This window comes from Balaenoptera musculus, chromosome 8 (genome assembly GCF_009873245.2).
Source record: "Balaenoptera musculus isolate JJ_BM4_2016_0621 chromosome 8, mBalMus1.pri.v3, whole genome shotgun sequence".
Lineage (NCBI taxonomy): Eukaryota > Metazoa > Chordata > Mammalia > Artiodactyla > Balaenopteridae > Balaenoptera > Balaenoptera musculus.
Window position 1 is genome coordinate 30576366 of NC_045792.1, and position 21609 is coordinate 30597974.

At 36.1% G+C, this 21609-nt stretch overlaps 1 protein-coding gene across 1 annotated transcript; it reads right to left on the reverse strand.

Moving 5' to 3' along the window:
* Positions 1 to 225: 225 nt before the first annotated feature.
* Positions 226 to 21321, reverse strand: BIRC2 (baculoviral IAP repeat containing 2). Its single transcript, XM_036860632.1, has 9 exons — positions 20464 to 21321; positions 17063 to 19222; positions 16868 to 16967; positions 11964 to 12042; positions 11338 to 11386; positions 4853 to 5095; positions 1807 to 2061; positions 1019 to 1060; positions 226 to 938 (listed from the first exon to the last, which is right to left on the reverse strand). The coding sequence occupies exons 2-9, from the start codon at positions 17961 to 17963 to the stop codon at positions 745 to 747; spliced, it is 1863 nt and encodes a 620-aa protein (XP_036716527.1). The 5' UTR covers positions 17964 to 19222; positions 20464 to 21321; the 3' UTR covers positions 226 to 744.
* Positions 21322 to 21609: the final 288 nt, after the last annotated feature.

The window sequence follows — 21609 nt, forward strand, 5'->3', positions numbered from 1 at the left end:
ACAGATATTACCATCTAAAGGAAATTCTCATAAATCCCATTACTATTAAAAAAAACACTTCTTGGTAATTTGTTTCATGAATTCAATTTTTTAATTTAATAACTAGCATCTGAAGTGCTTACAATATGACAGATACTATGCTTACGTACATTATCTCATCCTTATATAACCCTGTGAAGGCTTACGGAAATTACTTTTTAAATCAGAAGAAAAAAATCGATGATGTAGTCTTTTCAAAGACCTTTATTAAGATGTTTCTCACAAATTAGGGAAAAGCTTTTTTACCTGTAAGAGAAAAATCCTTATTTTACAACACAACTGAAAAAACACCAATGAGAATTTGGCAATATAACTATGATAAACTCCAGAGCTCCTGGTTTCCATTTCTTTCAACTACACTCTAAAGTAGTACTCAAAGCTTTCAGAAAGAATACCAAACCTAGTTACTCCTAAAATGATACATAATAGCATTAACATTGCTCCTTTAATTCCTCCTGTGTTCATACATGTACACTAATATAGCTCAAACATAAATCTTACCTTTCATATAAACAGAGGTTAAGATTAAATATTATAAATGATATTCTTTTGGAAACAAGATTACTAGTACCAAAGAAAGCAGAGTAGAACAAAAATGTTACTAATTAAAGAATCAATAATTCCTTTTTTACTTCAGATAGCTTCAAATGTTCAAATAATATTTTAAAATTTTTATATATAGGCAACATATAGACTATTTTTCTTTTATGAGAGAAATGTACGAACAGTACCCTTAATTATACCCCTGCAAATAGGGCATTTTCTTAAAGAAGGGGCACATTCCTGGCATACTACCAGGTGACCACAAGGAATGAATACAATAGAAACTTCTTTGTCCATACACACTTTACAAGTTCTTTCTTCTTGCAACCTTCTCAGTTGTTCTTCCAGTGACAGACCTAGTAACAACAGAAACTTCCATTAAAAAAAATGAAAGGGTAATATTTCATGTTGGTCCTAAGTCTTAATTTTGTTTTACCTGAAACATCTTCTGTTGGAATATACTTCATATTCTTTTCCACTGAGGAAAGAAAAACATACAAAAAACATCACTCTAATAACTCATTAAAAAAAAATTTTTTTTCATAAAAAAATGAAATTTTGTCATGTGCAACAACACGGATGGACCTGGAGTGTATTGTGTTTAGTGAAATAAGTCAGAGAAAGACACATACTCTATTTTATCACTTGTATGTGGAATCTAAAAAATAAAACTAGTGAATATAACAAAAAAGATAAAGACAAAGATATAAAGAACAAACTAGTGGTTACAAGTGGGGAGAGGGAAGTTGAGGGGAAGACAAGGATAGGGGGACTAAGGAGTACAAACTACTATGTATAAAATAAACAAGCTACAAGGATTTATGGTACAGCACAGGGAATATAGCCAATATTTTATAATGACTACAAACAGAGTAAAATCTACAAAAATTTTGAATCACTGTGCTGTACACCTGGAACTAATATAATATTGTAAATCAACTACACCTCAATTAAAAAAAAATTTTTTTAAGGCATCACTCTACCAAATACAAGACTGCTTCGTCTACTACCTATTATTTTTCATGTACTATATCCTGAACAACAGAGATTCTAGCTATATATCATCAGAAATTATTTAGCCATGCTACTTGGGTAATAAAAGACTTCACTTTTTTAGAACAAGCTAAATGTATATAGTTTGCTAATTGGATTCGTTTTGTTTATCAAACACAAAGATGAACATAATCCCAAGAATTTCTAAAATAACTTTACCAACAAACTCACCAAATAAGTTCTTATATAATGTAGAGTCAATTTCTTTAAGACAGTTCTTGAAGATGTTGGCAGCACCATTTCCTTTAACTAAAACGGTATCAATCAGTTCTCTTGCTTGCAAAGGTATCTGTGTTTTTTGTTTAATAATATCATGTTCTTGTTTATTAATTACATTGGCCTTTAAAAGATTATCCAGGATAGGAAGCACACACGTCAACTGTTGAAAGAGAGCCATTCTATTCCTCCGAATCAAGGACAAATCATCTTCATGTTAAAAAAAAGAAAGAAAGAAAGAAATCCATTAGATTATAAACTGTTCCAACTACACTCATATACTAACAACCAACCCTATGAACAATTCAGACACTAAATAAATAGGAGCTGGAAAAAGAAGAACAAAATTACTGCTCTGCAGTTTAATGTCTGTCACTTGGAAAACTTTCAGAAGATTTAGCTAAGGCATATTATATATAAGTACACACGTGGTCTCTGTTTTTTGTAACTTATTAAAGTCTATATGTTTACCTGTCTTAGAACCCTGCTTTATCCTGATGAAAGTAAGCAGAGAATTTTAGAGGGCAGTATAAATTTGCCACCTCTGTACTTTGCCCCCATGGAATTAATACTGACTTCTCTTTGCATTATATCACTTTACTTTTATAAGCATTTTCATATGAATTGTCTCCTTTGATAAAAAGATCCTATCAATTAAACAAGGCAGGTATGACTGCTTCTCATTTTCAGATAGGGAGAGAAAGACTCACAATATCATTAACTGTGACCTATCCAAGGTCACAGAAAGAATCAGTTATAGAATCAGGTCTCCTAGATTAGTGTCTTCAACTCCATGCTTAAGAAGCAGTAAAAGCAGTGTTGAAGAGTTTGAGCTGTAGAGTTAGGACAGACCTAGAGCCCCACACTGGCTTAGCCACTTACTAGCTATGTGCCCTTACCTCCATACACCTCAGTTTCCTCATCTGTAAAATGTAGATCAAAGAGTTGTAAGGATTAAATGAGATACATGTGAAGTATTTATCACAATATCTGGCACATAATTAGCTACCAATATTGTCTTACAAAGGTCTAGGTTTATAGCAATTTAAAAAGACTGCATATGAATCAAGCCTAATCTTTTTTAAAAAGCACAAAATCCATTGTTAAATTTCCTACATTTATGGAATATGGGCAAAAATTCCTAAAGTATTTTTCAAAAAGTTCCTCTTCCAATGCCCGCAATCACCATAATATTTAATTGCCTGCTTTCAACCTTAAAAAAAAAAAAGTACATTTCTATATTTACAAGTTTAATGAGAAATAAAAAAGAAGTCTATTGTTGAGTTGTGGGGGGAAAAAAAGACCATTTCCTTCCCCTTTTACTTCTTTCTAGAAGTCAAATGCTCTATTCGTCTCAAAATTATGAAATTCCCTTCTCTGACCACAACTTAGATCCTTCTACCTTAATAATTCACCTCACTACTAACATTTGTTCTTCAATCTCCATGTCATTCCCAACTACTAACACAAGAGTTGTCTCCTGGCTTTGCTTACTTCCCATTCTAGTCTAGATGTAGTCAGGTGTCTCAATGATCTTCTCTTATTAGCATCCTAAATTCTTCCTCCCTATTCCTTTTCTGACTTGTTTGCTTATTAAGAAACAATTTCAAATCCGTAATTCAAGGGACTTCGCTGGCAGTCCAGTGGTTAAGATTCTGCAGTTCCACTGCAGGGTGAGTGGTTCGATCCCTGGTCAGGAAACTAAGATCCCACATGCCACTCGGCCAAAAACAAAACAAAGCAAACAACGACAAAAAATCCATAATTCAAGACTATTCATTGAACCTTACAAAGAACAAGAAAGTCACAAAACTATGGTGACCAGTTTTATTAGAGTGATTTCATTTAACCCGTGTTTTATTACTGGTTAACAATGTTTAAATCTTTTCACTCTCCTCAGGCCCTTTCTTTCACGAAGCCCTTCCCATTTCCCAAATAAATCTACTTAAAAATTTTTTTTGATGTCCTAGGCATTGTGCTAAACTGTTTTACTTGTAACATCTCATTTAATTCCTACAGCTGCCCCATGCAATTTGTACTGTTATCATCCCCATTTTACAGAGGAGAAAAACTGAGGTCTGGTTAAATTAATTGCCAACCTGGTAACTGACAGAGCCAGGGTTTAAACACAAACGTGTCTCAACTAGAAATCAGACTTCAAACACTGCTACATGACCAAACAATGAGGTTCTCAAACTATTCCTATCATTACTTAAAAGCTTAAACCGAGAAAGTGTCTTCCAACCCAAATGCCCTAATTTACACTATAAATGCAACCTTCACGTCTGCTGGCCCTTTAACCCTATCTTCTGCAAACTAGTTTCCACAGCTAGTCTATAAGCTCCTTGAAAGTAAGCACCATGAATGGCACAGTATTTGGCACAGGTGCTCATCCTCAATTAACATTTATTAAAGGAATGATTACTCAAAAGATTTGTTTTGGGAGTCTGAGGCTTAACATAATCTGGATGAATACCAAAATCAGTTCTCTACTATCTTTGGACTGGGCAGGTGCTTCTCATCAAAGCCTAGGATTTCATCATGGGTTCTATTTTTTGTATAAGGATCACTAAGCAAGGATTAGACAGTCAAATACCACGTTAAGGATATGATTTGAAGGAACATAAAAAAAAAAAAAAAAAGTAGAAATAAGACAGGTACCCAACTATAAAATCTTGCTTTTTCAAAATAGTTTGAGTTTGTTAATGTATGAGGAAGAAATACAATATAACTCAAGAAAGGAATTATGCTAAAATCCTCTGATTAGCATAAATCGCAATCTTCTTGGAAAATAAACATTCAAAAAAAAAACTGTAGTCAGTGCTTCTCGACTAGGGTGATACATTGCCCACAGTGGAGAAGGGGATGTGAGGTTGGAAATGACTGGTGGCTGCCACCAGCAGTTAGTGGACACGGGGGGATGCTCACTGTCCTGCAACATGTGAGACAGTCCTATGAGCCCTCAAAGGAAGTAATGCAGGTGACTAACATTCCCAAATACCTGATGCTGTTTCTTCAGTTTGTCTTTCCTTCTCTTCTTCTCTATTTTCATCTTCAGCATTAAGAAGTGCTGACACAATATCATTAACTGTTCTGTAATTCTCTCCAGTTGTTAGGATTTTACTCTGAATTGTCTGCTTTACCAGGCTTCTACTAAAGCCCATTTCCAAGGCAGCTTTAACCACAGGTGTATTCATCATGACTGCATCATCTGAAGAACTTTCTCCAGGTCCAAAATGAACAACTAGTTTAAAAGACATGTATTTGTATAAATTCCATAAATATAAAAATACAGAGAACAATAATGACTATGATACAGTCTTTAGTGCGGATTATATCCTGGTAAGGGAGATGAGCTATATGCACCAATTACCTATAACTCCAACAAACGTTTGAACCTGATAAGCATCAAATGAGAGTGTAGTAATAGGCTGTACTTTTAAAAAATACCACTTCCCACATCCTAGACCTACTTAATTAGAGACTCTCAGGGATGGGGCATAGGAATATTCTAAATATTCCTCAAATGATTCTGATGTACAGTCAATTTTGGAAACTGAGATGCTACACAAATTTAAAAGTGAAAAATTATCTCAACTCAGCTAGAAAAGTGGGGGAAATCAACAAAAACTTCATGGAAAAGATGGCATTAGAGTTTGAACTTACAGGATGGACAAGACCTAGAGAGGTGGACAGATGAAACAGAGAATAAAATAAAGATGGGAAGAACAGTAAAGTGGAAGACTAAATTCACACAAAATACATCTAAAAATGGGTAACAAATGTGATTAAAGAAGTAATATGATTTCAGATAGTGACAGATGTTCTGAAAAAAATAAAGCAGTATAAGGTGATTAAAACAAACTAGGAAGCAGAAGGACAATTAGGATAGGGTGATGAGAGAAGCATTTTCTGAGAACAGGGTCAATGCTAGCCAATATGGCACTTCAGTGAAAATTACAAAATGACATCATTCTTCAAGACACTTTACTGCCATCTGCTGGAAAACTGTTTTATAATAAAAATAAATACACAATGTGTATGTGCTCCCTTGCTTGAACATATGTGGAAACACTGTCTGAAAAGAGAACACGCCAGAACAAACACCTGAAAGATAAGGAGCTATGGGAATATCTGAAAGAAGTCTTTCAGGCAAAGAGAACAGCAAGTATAAAAGCCTCAAGTCAAGAGAAAAGCTTGACATATTCAAGAAACAGAAAGGTCACAGAAAGTCAGAGACGAGGGTGATACCTAGATCATGTAGAGCCTTTTGAGGAGTTTATATTTTATTCTAAGTTTGCTACAATATTCTAGGAGGGTTTTAAGTAGGGTACTGATAAAACCTGATTTGTTTTTTCAAAAGATGATTCTGGCAGCTCTGTGATAAACTTTAATGAGGTAAAATGGAATCAGGAAGACCTGTTAGGATTTTATGACAAAAAGTCATAAAATGACTTTATGGCATTCATGGCAGCTTGAGTCGGGTTAATAGTGGTAGAGATGGAGAGAAGTGATAAGATTTGGGACATATTATAAAGGCAGAGATGAAATGACTTCTAACAGATTAAATATACAAAGTAAAAGGAGGAATCAGGGATGATGTCTAACTTAAGTCAACTTTTGACCTTAGGAAGTGAGTGCCATTAACTGAGTTGGGAAGACCAGAGAAAGAGCAAATTTGAGGGATGAAGGATGGGGAGAAAATGTTTGCTTTGGTTATATTAACTCTGAAACACCCTGTAAAACCAAGTAGAAATTTAAACAGGTAGTTGAACATGCTAGTCTGCAGCTCAGGAAATGGAGAAATACATTTGGGTTGAATGTTGAGAGGTACTCCATCATTTAGAGGTTTGAAAAAGGAGTAACCACCAAAGGAAATTGTTCATGATCAACCAGGGAAATAGGGGAAAACCAAGAATGTGGTGTCCAGGAAGCCAAGTGAGGAACATACCTTAAGAAGGATGCAGGAAACTAATGATAGCAAGATTGCCGGTTAAGATGCCCCCAACTTGTATCCCCACTCAACAACATTTTGGAATCCATCCAAGGACAGAAGTGCCTTTGTGGGAGGCTTTGGGATTTAGGTATAAGATTATGAAACCCCAGTGTATTCCAAGACCAAGGAGAGCCATTTTGAGAAGACTGGCCTGTACCAGGCACCTGAATCCCTGACCATGGTCCCAGCTACAAACCCAAAAACAGCTCCGTATCCATCAAGACTGAAAGGAGAAGGTCTTTACCTGCCAAAACCAGTCAATAAAGACTGCAAGCAGTGTTTGCTCCCTCAAATGCACAGACACCAAGGCAAGGCTACATAAGAATATCACACAAATCAGGCACATGTGACACCATCACAAGAAACCAATAAAGATCCAGAACTGACCCCAAAGAAATGGAGATCTATGATTTGCCTGACAATGAACTCAATAGAGTCACCTTAAAAAAACTCAACAAAACTCAAGAGAACAAAGATAAACAACTAAATGAAATGAAGATAACAATGCATGAACAAAATCAGAAGTTTAATCAACAAATAGAAACCACAAAAAAGAATCAAACAGAAAACCTGGAGCTGAAGAATACAAGGACAGAACTGAAAAAAATCAATAGAGAACTTCAACAACAGACTTGCTCATGCAGAAGAAAGAATCAGAGAACTCAAATGGAGATGATTTGAAATTAGCCAGTTATAGGAACAAAAAGAAAAGAGAATGAAAGAGTGAAGGAAGCCTACATGAATTATAGAACACCACCAAACGAATGAACAGTCAAATCATGGGAATCCCAGAAGACAGAAAAAAGGGAAGAAAGCTTAAAGAAATAATAGCTGAAAACTTCAGCTCCCAAATCTTGGGAGAGATATGGATATCCACAAACAGTAAGCTCAAAGAACCTCAAGCAAGATCAGCCCAAAGATTACTCCAAGACGCATTACAGTCAAAATATTAAAAGCGAAAAGACAAAGAAAGCATTTTGAAAGCAGCAAGGAAAAAATGACTCCTCACATACAAAGGAACCCCCTAAGGCTATCAGCACATTTCTCTGCAGAAACCTTGAAGGCCAGGAGACAATGACTTAATATATCAAAGTGTTAAGAGAAAAAAAAAAATGCCAACCAACAACACTGGCAAAACTGTCCTTCAGAAACGAAGGAGAGATAAAAACATTCCAGACAAACAAAAGTTGAGGGAGTTCATCAACACTAAACCTGCCTTACAAGAAATGCTAAAGTCATTTCTTCAAGTTAAAATGAAGAGACGCTAAGTAACAACATGAAATAAAACTTACTGGTAAAGGTAAATATGTAGTCAAATTCATAACACCCTATACTGTATCTCTAGCATAAGTTAAAAAACAACAATATATTTTGCACAGCAAAAGAAACCATAAACTAAATGAAAAGACAACCCACAGAATGGGAGAAAATATTTGCAAATGATGCGACCGATAAGAGCTTAATCCCCAAAATATACAAACAGCACATGCAGCTCTATGTCAAAAAAACAAACAACTCAATCAAAAAATGTGCAGAAGATCTAAATAGACATTTCTCCAAAGACGACATACAGATGGCCAAAAAGCACATAAAAAGATGCTCATCATCACTAATTATCAGAGAAATGTAAATAAAAACTACAGTGAGGTATCGCCTCACACCAGTCAGAATGGCCATTATCAAAGTCTACAAACAATAAACGCTGGAGAGGGTGCAGAGAAAAGGGGACCCTCCTACACTGTTGGTGGGAATGTACATTGGTATAACCACTATGGAGAACAGTATGGAGGTTCCTTAAAAAATTAGAAAACAAAAAAAAACAAAAAACAAAACAATAACTAATTTTCTTGTCAACTGCACTATTATGAACTTTCATCAGATCTTTAACCGTGGTCATTTTTAAGTCTTTTGTCATTTACAGACAGTTCTGGGTGTACTCTGATGATTTTGCAAATATGTTCCTATAAAAGGGTTTCATCTTCAAGAAATTCATGAAAAAGACTCTGACAAGTTCAGGTTTCTGGTAACTGACTGTACTGCTGAACTGAATGAATAAGCATTTTCAGAACTCTAATGAAAAACTGATGAACTCATAAAAGTGCTAACAAAAGATCAAGATGAAAAAAAAATTAATTACATGGGACTGAGTGAACTGATGAGGATGAGTATAATTTTTGTGACTTTCTGTCTGAATTTAAAAAAAAAAAAAATCCCACAAGGACTCAGAGGCAAAGAATATATAAATCAATTTTCACTGCAAAGTAAAGGAGCTGTTACAGTGGAGGATTACTGGACTGAATGTCAATATTATGACATAGTATGAGTGTGTTTCATGTTTGGTAATTGCAATCATTGTTGCTTTTGTTGTGGTCATCCATGTACAATGCTTGGTGTCAGTCTATTTATCTCTTGTAAAAATAAAATACAGTGTGTGTGTGTGGAAAAAAAAAAAAAAAAAAAACTAGAAAACAGAACTACCATATGATCCAGCAATCCCACTCGGGGGCATATATCTGGAGAAAAGCATAATTTGAAAAGAAACATGCACCCCAATGTTCACTGCAGCGCTGTTTACAATAGCCAAGACATGGAAGCAACCCAAACGTCCACTGATAGAGGAATGGATAAAGAAGATGTGGTACATATATACAATGAAGTATTAGCCATAAAAAAGAATGAAATAATGCCATTTGCAGCAACATGGATAGACCTCGAGATTATCATACTAAGAGAAGTCAGAGAAAGACAAATATCATATGGTATCACTCATATATGGAATCTAATTTTTTTAAAAATGATTTAATGAACTTATTTACAAAATGGAAACAGACTCACAGATTTCAGAAACAAACATGGTTATTACCAAAAGGGAAATGTGGGGGGGGAGGGGTAAATTATGAACTTGGGATTAACATACACACATTACTATATATAAAATAGATAACCAACAAGGACTTACAGAGGGAACTCTACTCAATATTCTACAATAAACTATATGGGAAAAGAATCTGAAAAAGAATGAATATATGTATATGTATAACTAAATCACTATGCTGTACACCTGAAACTAACACAACATTGTAAACCAACTATACTCCAATAAAAGTTAAAAGAAAAAAGAAATATTTATAGAAGAAAACATAAAAATACAAAATATAAAACAATATTATTAACTATAATAACTTGTTACTGGCTGCAGAATATAAAAAGATAAAAAGTATGACATCAATAGTGTAAAACATGGGGTGAGGAGAAGTAAAACTGTAGAGTTTTTGTAAATGATTGAAGGTAAGTTGTGATCAGCTTAAAACAGACTACTGTATCTAAGATATTTTACATAAACTTCATGGTAAACACAAAGAAAAAACCTATAGTGCATACAGAAAATACAATAGAGAAATTAAAGCACACTACTACAGGAAATAAATCAGAAAGGAAGAGAGCAAAAGAGGAAGAAATGAATGAAGGAACTAAAAAAACAGTCAGAAAACAATCAATTAAATCATAATAAAAAGTCCTTATATATCAATAATTACAATACCAATAATTATTTTAAATGTAAATGGACTAAATTCTCCAATCAAAAGACACAGAATGGCTGAATGGATTAAAAAACCCCCACAAGATCCAACAGTATGCTGCCTACAAAAGAATCACTTCAGCTTTAAGGACACAGAAAGGTTGAAAATGAAAAGATATAAAAGGTGTTCTTTGCAAATGGTAATCAAAAGTAATGAGGAGTGGTTATACTTACATAAAATAAAATAGACTTTCAGTCAAAATCAGTGACAAGAGACAAAGAAGATCACTGTATGTAGTGATGAAGGGGTCAACTCATTAAGCGTACATAAAACAATTATAAATTTATATGCAACAAACACTGAAGCATCTAAATATTTAAAGCAAATATTAACATAACTAAAGGAAGAAATAGAGAGCAATACAATAATAGTAGGGGACTTCAATATCCCACTTTCAACACTGGCTAGATCATCCAGACATAAAGTTAATAAGGAAAAAGGAGACCTGAATAACAGTATACGCTAAATGCCAGATGTGGCTAAAATTAAATTATAACCAGAAGATATATTTCCTATCCTTGCACTAAACTACTACGTACCTGGCAAATACCTAATATCTAGCCCAATTTTCAAATCATGTGAACTGGGCCTTTCCAAACATGCTAGCTTATACAAACATCTCCTCTTTGGAGGGCTTATTATTTGCTCTTCTCATTTGGTATTCCTTGAAGTTGCTTTTCTTTTGCACTTGTCTTGTCTCTCCAGTGAGAATGTCAGCACTTTAGGAACAAAAACTAGAATACTTCCAAGAATCCTCTAAAAATGTCATGAATCTTAGTAGATACATAATATTTATTAACTTTCTAGCACTTTTTTCTATGATGTCAGAAATCCTTTGTTTACATACTTTCATTCTTAATATTCTTACAAAAAAATCCTATTCTATATTTGGAATATTTTCATACATACTTGGTGGATCAGCATTTTCATCTCCAGGAGTATCTGAAGTTGACAATAGCTATGAAACAGGAGAAAAAAATAATAGGTAAAATCAGAAATCTCAAACAACCTGAACATAGCAACATTAAGATAAGTTTATCTTAAGCACTGTACACACACTTTTGAAAACATACTTCAATTTGCTATGTTTTACTTTAATCATCATAAAACATTTCCTTAAACATCACCCAATTCCAAATTAGAATTCAAGTATTTCTCTAGTTTCAAGAAAACAGGAAAAAGTATTAATGGTTTCTCATTCCACTTAAAAAGTCATATTTCAGCTGAATCACTCTCAGAGATTCCAAACTGCTAACAAGTTATTTTGTTTGTTTTTCTCAAAAAGATGGAGGAGACACTAAAGACTCTTCTCCAACTCCACCACAAATTTGTACAGTGGCAGGTTGAGTGATTTTTCAAATAAAAGGAAAAAACATTCTTTTTTTAAAAGCCCCTGAACAAACATGTCCATTAAGATGGACACAAAACATGTAACTATAATTAATGAGAAAACAGATGTAATTGTCACTTCTAATCATACTTTGTAATTATTATTTAGGAGAATTCAATGTTGCCAATTATAAAAACATATTTACCTGTTCAAGAAGATGAGGATACCTAGCTTGAATCTCATCAACAAACTCCTGCCCTTTCATGCGTATCAAGAACTCACACCTAAAACATAAGAGGAAAATTTTTAAAATTCTTTTATACCAAAAATATAATCTGATTATTCTAGAAAAGTGGCTTTCAAATTCTTTGATTGTACCCCAGAGTACAAACATTTTACATCACAACCTAGTACACATACACATCTAACAGGAACAAAAATTCTCATACAATATTACAAATTCTTACTATGCACTGATGCACTGTGATATTTTGTTTGATTACATTAATATAACCACAACAATAAAAAGGTCTGGACCTCAAAGGAGCACAAGCTAAGGCTTGAAAAATGCTATTCTAGACAATTTACTTTGGGGACTTAACATAGTTTCAGAAACTGTAATTTGCTATTCCTAAAATGTGACCTTTCACAAAATATCTGCTAATCTTTCTCCATTGTCCACTCTACCATTATACTTAAAGCACAAACCCTCCCTCCAAAAAATAGAGAATCAAGTATTTTCATCTATACATAATGTGACAGTGTTTCCCAAATACCTGTTTTCAAACTACTAGAATTTCTCAACGGTGTTCCAGGAAGTTCATATAACGTTTCTGTTTCTTCCCTTTTGTTTTTTCAACAAACGGTGCTAGACAACTCGATATAATATGCAAAAAACAAGCCTTGATCTATGTCCATAGTATACACAAAAACAAACTAAAAATGAATCATATGCCTAAATACAAAACCTGTCAATGTAACTTCTAGAAGGAGACACAGGAGAAAATCTTTTTTTTTTAATTTTTTAAATTTTTATTTATTTTTCGCTGTGCTGGGTCTTCGCTGCTGCACACGGGCTTTCTCTAGTTGCAGTGAGCAGGGGCTCCTCTTCATTGCGGTGCACGAGCTTCTCATTGCGGTGGCTTCTCTTGTTGCGGAGCACGGGCTCTAGGCACAGGGCTTCAGTAGTTGTGGCTCACGGGCTCTAGAGCACAGGCTCAGTAGCTGTGGCGCACGGGCTTAGCTGCTCGTGCATGTGGGATCTTCCCGGACCAGGGGTTGAACCTATGTTCCCTGCACTGGCAGGCAGATTCTTATCCACTGCACCACCAGGGAAACCCTAGGAGAAAATCTTTTTGTCCTTAGCTTAGGTAAAGATTTCTTAGCTAAGAGACCAACAGCACAATCAATAAAAGATAAAATTGATAAACTGACATCATCAAAATTAAAAACTTCTGCTCATCAAATACACTAATAAAAAAAAGGAAAGACAAGCCATAGACTGAAATGCTGCAAAACACATCTAATACAGGACTTGTATCCAGAATATATTGAGAAGTCTCGGAACTTAGTAATCAAAAAAAAAAAAATTTAAAACAGACACTTCATCAAAGAAAATACAGTTCCGAGGATGAAGAACCCACAGATACAGAGGGCTGACTGTACTATGTCATATGAGGGACTTGAGCATCCATGAATTTTGGTTTCTTTTTTTTTTTTTTAATTTCTGCTTATTTTTATAGTAATCTTTTATTTATTTATTTATTTATATATTTTATTTTTGGCTGTGCTGGGTCTTCGTTTCTGTGCGAGGGCTTTCTCCAGTTGTGGCAAGCGGGGGCCACTCTTCATCACGGTGCGCGGGCCTCTTCACTATCGCAGCCTCTCTTGTTGCGGAGCACAGGCTCCAGATGCGCAGGCTCAGTAGTTGCGGCTCATGGGACTCGTTGCTCCACGGCATGTGGGATCTTCCCAGACCAGGGCTCGAACCCGTGTCCCCTGCGTTGGCAGGCAGATTCTCAACCACTGTGCCACCAGGGAAGCCCGAATTTTGGCTTCTTGAGGGGAATCCCTGGGAGTGTCCTAGAACCAATCCCCCACTGATACTGAGGGACAACTGTATACAGATGGCAAATAAGAAGCTCACCATCATTAATCATTAAGGAAATGCTAATTAAAATCACAGTGAAATACCACTACACATCTATTAGAAAGGTTAAAATCAAAAAGACTGACAATACCATGTGTCATTAAGAATCTGGAACTCTTAGAGGTATCATACATTCCTGGTGGGAATTTAAAATGGTACAGCCACTTCAGAAAACGATTTGGCAGCTTCTTCTGAAGTCACAATAGTAAACAAAACTTGCCATCCAACCCACTAATCCCACTCCTAAGTATAACATTTACCTAAGCAAAACAAAAACATATGTTCACAAAGGTTTATTAATGTTTAGAGTGGCTTTATTCATTATTGCTCCAAACTGGAAACAACCCAAATGTCCTTCAACAGGTAAATGGGTAGATTTAGTAGAGATCATGTAAGCATGCTCAAGACTCATGTTCATCATGCAGAGAACACAGCTTGTCATTGTTCATGATCTTAATATAGTTCTAAATTATTTTTATTCTGGGACTAACTTATATTCATAACGACTAAAGACAGGAGGTATAATGAACATTGGCTGCCCCGTATTTCCCCCTTCTCCAATAAATTCTATGAGGACAGATAAATAAAATAGTTATCAGGGGGATATAGGGAAATAGGTGAAAGGGATTAACAGGTACACACTTGAGTTATAAAATAAATAAGCCATGGGGATGTAATATACAGCATAAAGAATATGGTCATAACATTGCAATAACTCTGTATGGGGACAGATGGTTACTAGGCTTATCATGGTAACAATTTCATAATGTATGCAAATATCAAATCACCATGTAGTACACCTGAAACTAACATAATATTGTATGTCACATATTTCAATTAAAAAAAAAGATATTAGAAGGGAAAAAAAGATCCTCATGATGACGTTTGATTTCCCATCACTACTTACAACTACTTATTTCTAGGACTCTTGCCTTCAGACAATGCTGTTACTGTCATGAATTATCATGCTCAATCGAAATGAATCCCAGTATTCTTCCTGGTGTGCTGCAAAATCTGCATTTGTCTGCCTATTAATTTCATTTTCAACCTCATACGTAATGGTACCACAATTTTTGCCTTTCACTTTAATTTGGTTCTTCTTTCTTTTGCTTTGGCTTGATTTTTTATTTGATTCCACACTGTCATGTAAATACCAATACTGATGAAAATAGGAAATTCCTTTTGTATATAGAAATGTAAACCCTATTATCTCTTCTTTTGAATGATTATTACTAAAAATGTTAAGAGGGAAAAAATAAAATAAAACAGTATCCAGTAGGCATACAAATATTTAATAAATGAATAAATAAACTGTGTTAAAATACAGTGATACTAAAAAAAAAAAAATACAGTGATAATGATTATCCACTTTGGTTTTTCATTTTCTGAGATTAAAGATTATCCACAATTGAAATTTGTTGCTTACAAAAAGCACCGCTGGCCTTTTCCCTTACTTAACCATCGAAAACAAAACATAAATTACATAAGTAAACCAAGATTTTGTTTGGTTTTGTTTTATAAAGGACAAAATGCAGCAACTGAAACACTGTAATTGGAAAACTTTCTGTCTTTTTAATACAGTATTAAATTTCAAATTATATGTACATACTCTCAGAGAGCCAAGCACAATCAAATCATTTAAAATTCTGAAAATCAGGAATTCCCTGGTGGTCCAATGGTTAGGACTCGGCCCTTTCACTGCTGTGGCCTGGGTTCCAACCCTGGTCGGGGAACTAAGATCCCGCAAGCCGTGTGGTGTATTTTATAAAATAAAATACAATTCTGACAATGGAACATGCTTTTTTCCTACAAAAATAATTTAAAGTAAACAAAATATGTATCACTTTTGAGAATTAAAAAGTAACAATTTATCTGATACATTATGAATATTAAAGAGGTTCAAGAGATTCCTCATTATTGTGAAAGGCACTCACCAGTCAAAACATTACCTACATGATATGATTACACTTTTATATAAAGTACCTAGAATAGTCGAATTCATAGAGACAGAAAGCAGAATGGTGGTTGCTAGGGGCTGCGGGGAGGGAGGGATGAGGAATTAATGAAATGAGTACAAGATTCAGTCTGGGAAGATTAAAAAAAAATTCTGGAAATGGATGGTGGTAATGAATGAGGAATAATGTGAATGTACTTAATGTCACAGAACTGTATACTTAAAAATGGTTAAAATGGCAAATTTTATGTTAGGTACATTTTACAATTTTTTTAAAAGACCTTATTATCTATTTCAACTCCCTCATTTTACAGATGAGGAAAGGCTCAAATGTGTCACATGACTTGTCCAAGTTCACACAGCTACTCAGTAACAAAGACAGAATTAATTTCTAATTCTATTTCCATCAACAGCACTGCCTCTAAATTCTTTCTAGGCTATAGTAAAAAACAGGACATAGTGGTAGAAACAGTGACTAAAGGGAGATATTTGACATATCGTGACAAGATAAAATTGTACAGAGAAAAAATAATTTACAATTATAATCAGACTTAATACTGATTGTACAATCAGCTTTTATTATATGCATTTTTGTATTTGTCCTATTCCTAGATCATTTCACGTCCCTTCTTATTTTCCTTTTTCCTTTTTATCTTTTTCTTACTTATCTCCTTTTTGTTCTATTTTACATATTTTTATAATACTTAAGTTTTCTTTAAAGCAAAGTGGAAAACATAAATGAAACATATGGCCATAATTGTAAGTGAGTCATCAAGAATAAGTTAAATTACATCCTGAACACATGGCTTACAAAAGAAGAAATCATACAACATTCTACAACATTTTGTACCAAAACAATTAATGTTACAATTTGGTGTTTTTAAAAGGCTAATTCCCTAATGGTATAAAGAAGCTTTGTTATATTGAAATGTAAACTTAATCATGCAAGCATGCCTACTTCTTTTAACCACAGAATTTGTGTAGAAATACCTTTCAAAACAATTACCTTGGAAACCACTTGGCGTGTTCAACCCATGGGTCATCTCCAGATTCCCAACACCTTAAGCCACCATCACAACAAAAGCATTTGACATCATCACTGCGACCTAAAGTAAACACAATAATAAAACTGAATACATACGTGTCCTAATATATAAATCAAAATGAACTAGATAAAATGTATAGCTATACATTTTCTTACCCACATAATAGAAACCAGCACTTGCAAGCTGCTCAGGCTGAACTGGTACAGTTGAAGGCCAGTACATAAATGTTCTCAGTCGAGCTGCATGTGTCTGCATGCTCAAATTTGAAATGTTAAACCTCAGCGTTTCCAGAGAATTTTCCAAAAATGGACAGTTGGGGAAATGTCTCCGGTGTTCTGACATAGCATCATCCTTTGGTTCCCAGTTACTTAGAGTCCCACCACAGGCAAAGCAGGCTACTCTATCTCCAGGTCCTATATAATAAAAGCCAGCTCTTGCCAATTCTGATGGTGACAAAAAGGTTAATGGCCACATCTGGTAAGTAAGAAATCTCGCTTCTTCAGTACTCATGGCATAACTGTAGGGGTTAGTCCTCATTGGGGAAAAGTCTTCAACTGCTCTAGAATTAACAGGGTTTGGTGAAAGGTTGGAATAAGAACCACTGAACGAGCTACTATGTTCCAAAGTAGGTAATAATGAATGTGTAAAACTGTTTCTCACTGGAGAAGAAACATTCTTAGAGGTGGATTCCAGACTAGTAACAGAAACTAGATTCTGAATAAAGCTACAGCTAGGATATAGTTGTTTATGCTTTTCAATAGGATTGTCTCCTTGTTTCCAGTTATCCAGCATCAGGCCACAACAAAAGCATTTGACCTTGTCATTCACACCAGTGTAATAAAAACCAGCACGAGCAAGACTCCTTTCTGAGACAGGAACACCAACGGGGAAAGTTGAATATGTAGACATTCTGTAGAGTTCACATGAAAAGTCATATTTCATTTTTTGTTTGTTGACGATTGTCCAATTTGACAAGATCGTGCTATCTTCCATCGTACTCTTAATTTTTTGATACGAGAGATCTGGGAAAAGTCTTTGGGAGGTAGTTTTGTGCATGAGTCATTTTACTTTTTGACTCTAAAATCCTTCACAAGGCACTTCTCTTCCTTTCACATTAGATTTTTGCCATAAAAAAGAATCAAATGATAGGCCCCTACTTATGTAAAATTCACTACACCTTCTTTACTGGATTTATACCTGAGTTGATACTCAGGTAGGATGAATATCTCTCCTAAATTACCAAGATACTATTTAATACTCTCCGGGATTATATTAACTCAAATGCTATTTGTTCGTTATTTGGTGTAATACTGACCTAATAGCCTGAAAGAAGTTGACACACTTCCAAAAATATGCTAAGACTCCTTGACTTTTCAAGGAGGTTTATATTCCAAAAATTCTAAACAAGGATAGAATACCTAAATTATGCCTTTAATTTGCTTTCAGTTACAAGCTACAAAGCCGGGATATCAAGTCAATTAACGACTATGCTACAAGAGGAAAAAACTATATGCAGGCTTCTTTCCCTATGAGCACTTTAACATATTTTTTTAAAATCTTTTATTCTAGTAAACAAAAAGAATTAAAGTCTTCATATGGTCACATTATCTAAAGGCCAATTTCACAAAGTTTATCATCATAGTATTTACTTAAGAAGGTTAAACTAGCTTCAGCTAACAACTTTTGGAGATGTCAACACCTACAAGCGTTGTTGAACCTAAACCTGTTATACTGTGTACAATGTCAAATGAAATGAATTTTGCTTAAAACTCACAAACTGCTAACTCTTCTGCCTTTGTTAAATATTGTCTGTATTTGTTTCCATTTCCTGCAGCATCATTATTATGTTGTCCTTCTTCCTAACTTTGTATACTACTTTAGTATACTTGATCAAATGAAGGTATCTTCTTCAAAAACTAGTTAACCATAAAATTTCCACAGCTGAAACTTCTTACAAAAATATTAAATAACTTGTCTTTCATTTAAGAATCATGCATCTATAATATCATTCATTTTGTAATTAAAGGTAAATCAATTTATCAAGATACAGCTTGTCCTTTCTAGTGTTATCACAAATGCCTAAGGTACTGTATTACCAACAAAATTACTACTCATGCATAATAAACCAGTAATTAACTCTACTAGCCTTCTTTCTGAAAACCCTTCGTATCTTAAAAGTATAATTCATACACAAAGTTACACTCCACAGAATTCAAACTATATCCCTTTATAAAGTTTCTGAGTCTCCATAATGGGATTTATTACTGCAGGGGGGAAAATGAGGGGGAAAAAGTAGACTCTTCAGGGCTGTAAATCTGAAAAGAAAAAACAAACGCTATTTTAGAAAACTGTATTTTCACGATGAATACAATTTATATTCTTTTCAATTTATTCAGTAAATTCTAAAAGTGATTTACTCTTTAGATAATACATCTTCATTCCAGCTATTTGTCAACAAAACTAATTAGAAAAGCTTTTAATCAAAATAAATACAATATACTCCCCGTAGCACTAAGAATACTTTTTTTAATGCACAACTTTGAAGACAGATGGACATAGAAACATATTTTGGCCTTGGTCTCCTCCCCTCTTCTGGTGACAACTTTTAATAGTTTAAGGATAGTATCTCTGGCAGTTCGCTGGAGGCAAAGGGGGACTAGTGGTGAAAAAGAGACTGAACCCATCAGCAACAGTGCAGCAGTTATTTAGATGGCATAATAGACTGTAACGTTATTTTTTAATGTCAAGTCTCTCCAGGACTAGGCAAACTGACCAGTGAGAGTAAATGCATCAGGAACCCACCAAAAAAACCCTACAACTCTACAATGCCCTCACAATTCCAAAGCGACAACCACAGAAAGCAACTTTAAAACAATATACAGTACAATGGCTTGTGAAACACTGGCCTTGGGAATGTGACGACTTGCATGAATACTTTCGTTACACCAGAACTTGGTGTCCTATCTTTACAGATTTTTACCTACAAGCACCGTACGGTGGATTTGCCCTCTTTAGGCAAACTGTGGCTTTGGGGGTTGAAGGCGGGAGACAGACTGCAAGGGAAGATAAGAGAAACTATGGAATTTACCCATTAATTTCCCGGAGCTATTTCTCACAATACACAACAGACCACTAAAGTGGCAGAGCGCGGTTGGAACTATCTGATATAGGAAATCTCGCCGCCACACAACTGTCTCTGTTTGAACATACTAAACAAAGGAACACCGAGGGTTAAGTTTAAAACCCTGCAAAAACTTGACCAACATCTTGGTCAGAGTCCAAGGGCCGGAGAAGTGGGCGGCGCCCAAAGATGACTTGCAAACAGATCAATTGAAAAAAAATTATTTTCGACCGCAAGTCTTGGAGCTGGAGCTTCCGAATTAAACAGCCTCGGCGAGAGTGAAGAGTAGAGAGCAGAGAGCTCACTGCGACCCCCAGCCTCGGCCCCCGGCCCTGTCTTCCCTCACCCAGCTTCAGCCTCAGGGAAGTGGGCCCCCGCGGCCCGCGCGCCCCTACCCGCCTCGCGCGGCCGGGGCCCGGAAGGAGCTGCACTCACCGCTGGGCCGGTGGAGCAAACGCGGAAACGGCGCGGTAGTCTGGATCCTCCACAGCCCCGAGAGCTGCTACGCCGACAGAATAGGGAGCCGGGCGGCTGGGCTCCTGTGCTCCCAAAGCCCCCCCGCCCGCGCAGGGCCCACGCCGACGCACAGTGACGACAGCGCGCCGGCCGGGATCACGTCACGCCGCGCGAGGGCGCCGGGGAGTCTGCAGGCGGAGAGCGGCCCGAAGCGCGCGCTAGGCCGTGCGCAGTCGGTCAGCCCGCGGGGGCGGCGGGGCTGGGCGTCCCCTCGGCGTTCCAACCTTTAATTTCGCCGCGTGAGCACTTTTGACGTTTCCTTCCCTCGCCGTCCCTGACATTCTCCTGAGGGGGACGTGGCGAAGCGTGAGCCGTAGATTTTGAATCGCGGGAAGCCCTGCGGAAACGCCCCAGCGCGGGCGGTGAGCGTCTCCCCCGCGTCACCCGGCTGGGGTCTAGCCCCAGCCGGATTCCTCTAGTGGGGCCTCCCCTCGGCGTGGGTGACCGCGTCCGGGGGTGGAGTCAATCCGGCGGCGTTTCGGCTTCGATTAAGTGTACAGTTGTAACCGTTTTCCTCAGCAGCTCTGTGATGTCAACCTTCAACAGCTGGCCGTGTAAATGAAAAAAGACGAGTGTTGGAAAGCAGAACAGCATCAGAGGATTAATTTTGAAGCTTTGATTTTATAGTCTTTTGGGGAGTATATCTATTTTATAATCAACCACTGTATCTTTTATTTTTAAACTTTTGTTTTTCTGTTCTGGAGGCGAATGCACTGACGAACGTGTCCTAATTTCAGAAGCTCATCACTAGCAACGGGAACGGTGCTTCAGGCCAGGCTTCGCTCCCCGTTTTTTTCCCTGAATGTGACTAGGATGGAGTGTATACATTCATATACGTGTGTATATATAAATCATACGTGAACCACAGAGGAGCCCTGTATCAATGACATGTTTAAATAGTTAACTGATAGAAAAATTGTAAATACAAAATCTTGGTTTTCCTAGTCAGGGACGTTTTTCTCCCCCCTCTCTAGCAGTGCGGTGAACACAGTAAATATTTGCTGCATTGCAGCGAGAGAATTTTTTTTAGTTTATGTTCTGTGAAGACACTCTTTGTCAATGAAA

Coding starts and splice junctions, on each gene's coding strand:
- BIRC2 (XM_036860632.1), bottom strand. CDS start 17,963: ATGCACAAAACTACCTCCCAAAGACTTTTCCCAGATCTCTCGTATCAA. Junction 12,043..16,867: donor CACGCCAAGTGGTTTCCAAG/GTAATTGTTTTG, acceptor CTTATGTTTTAG/GTGTGAGTTCTTGATACGCA. Junction 11,387..11,963: donor ATCCTCATCTTCTTGAACAG/GTAAATATGTTT, acceptor CCTGTTTCATAG/CTATTGTCAACTTCAGATAC.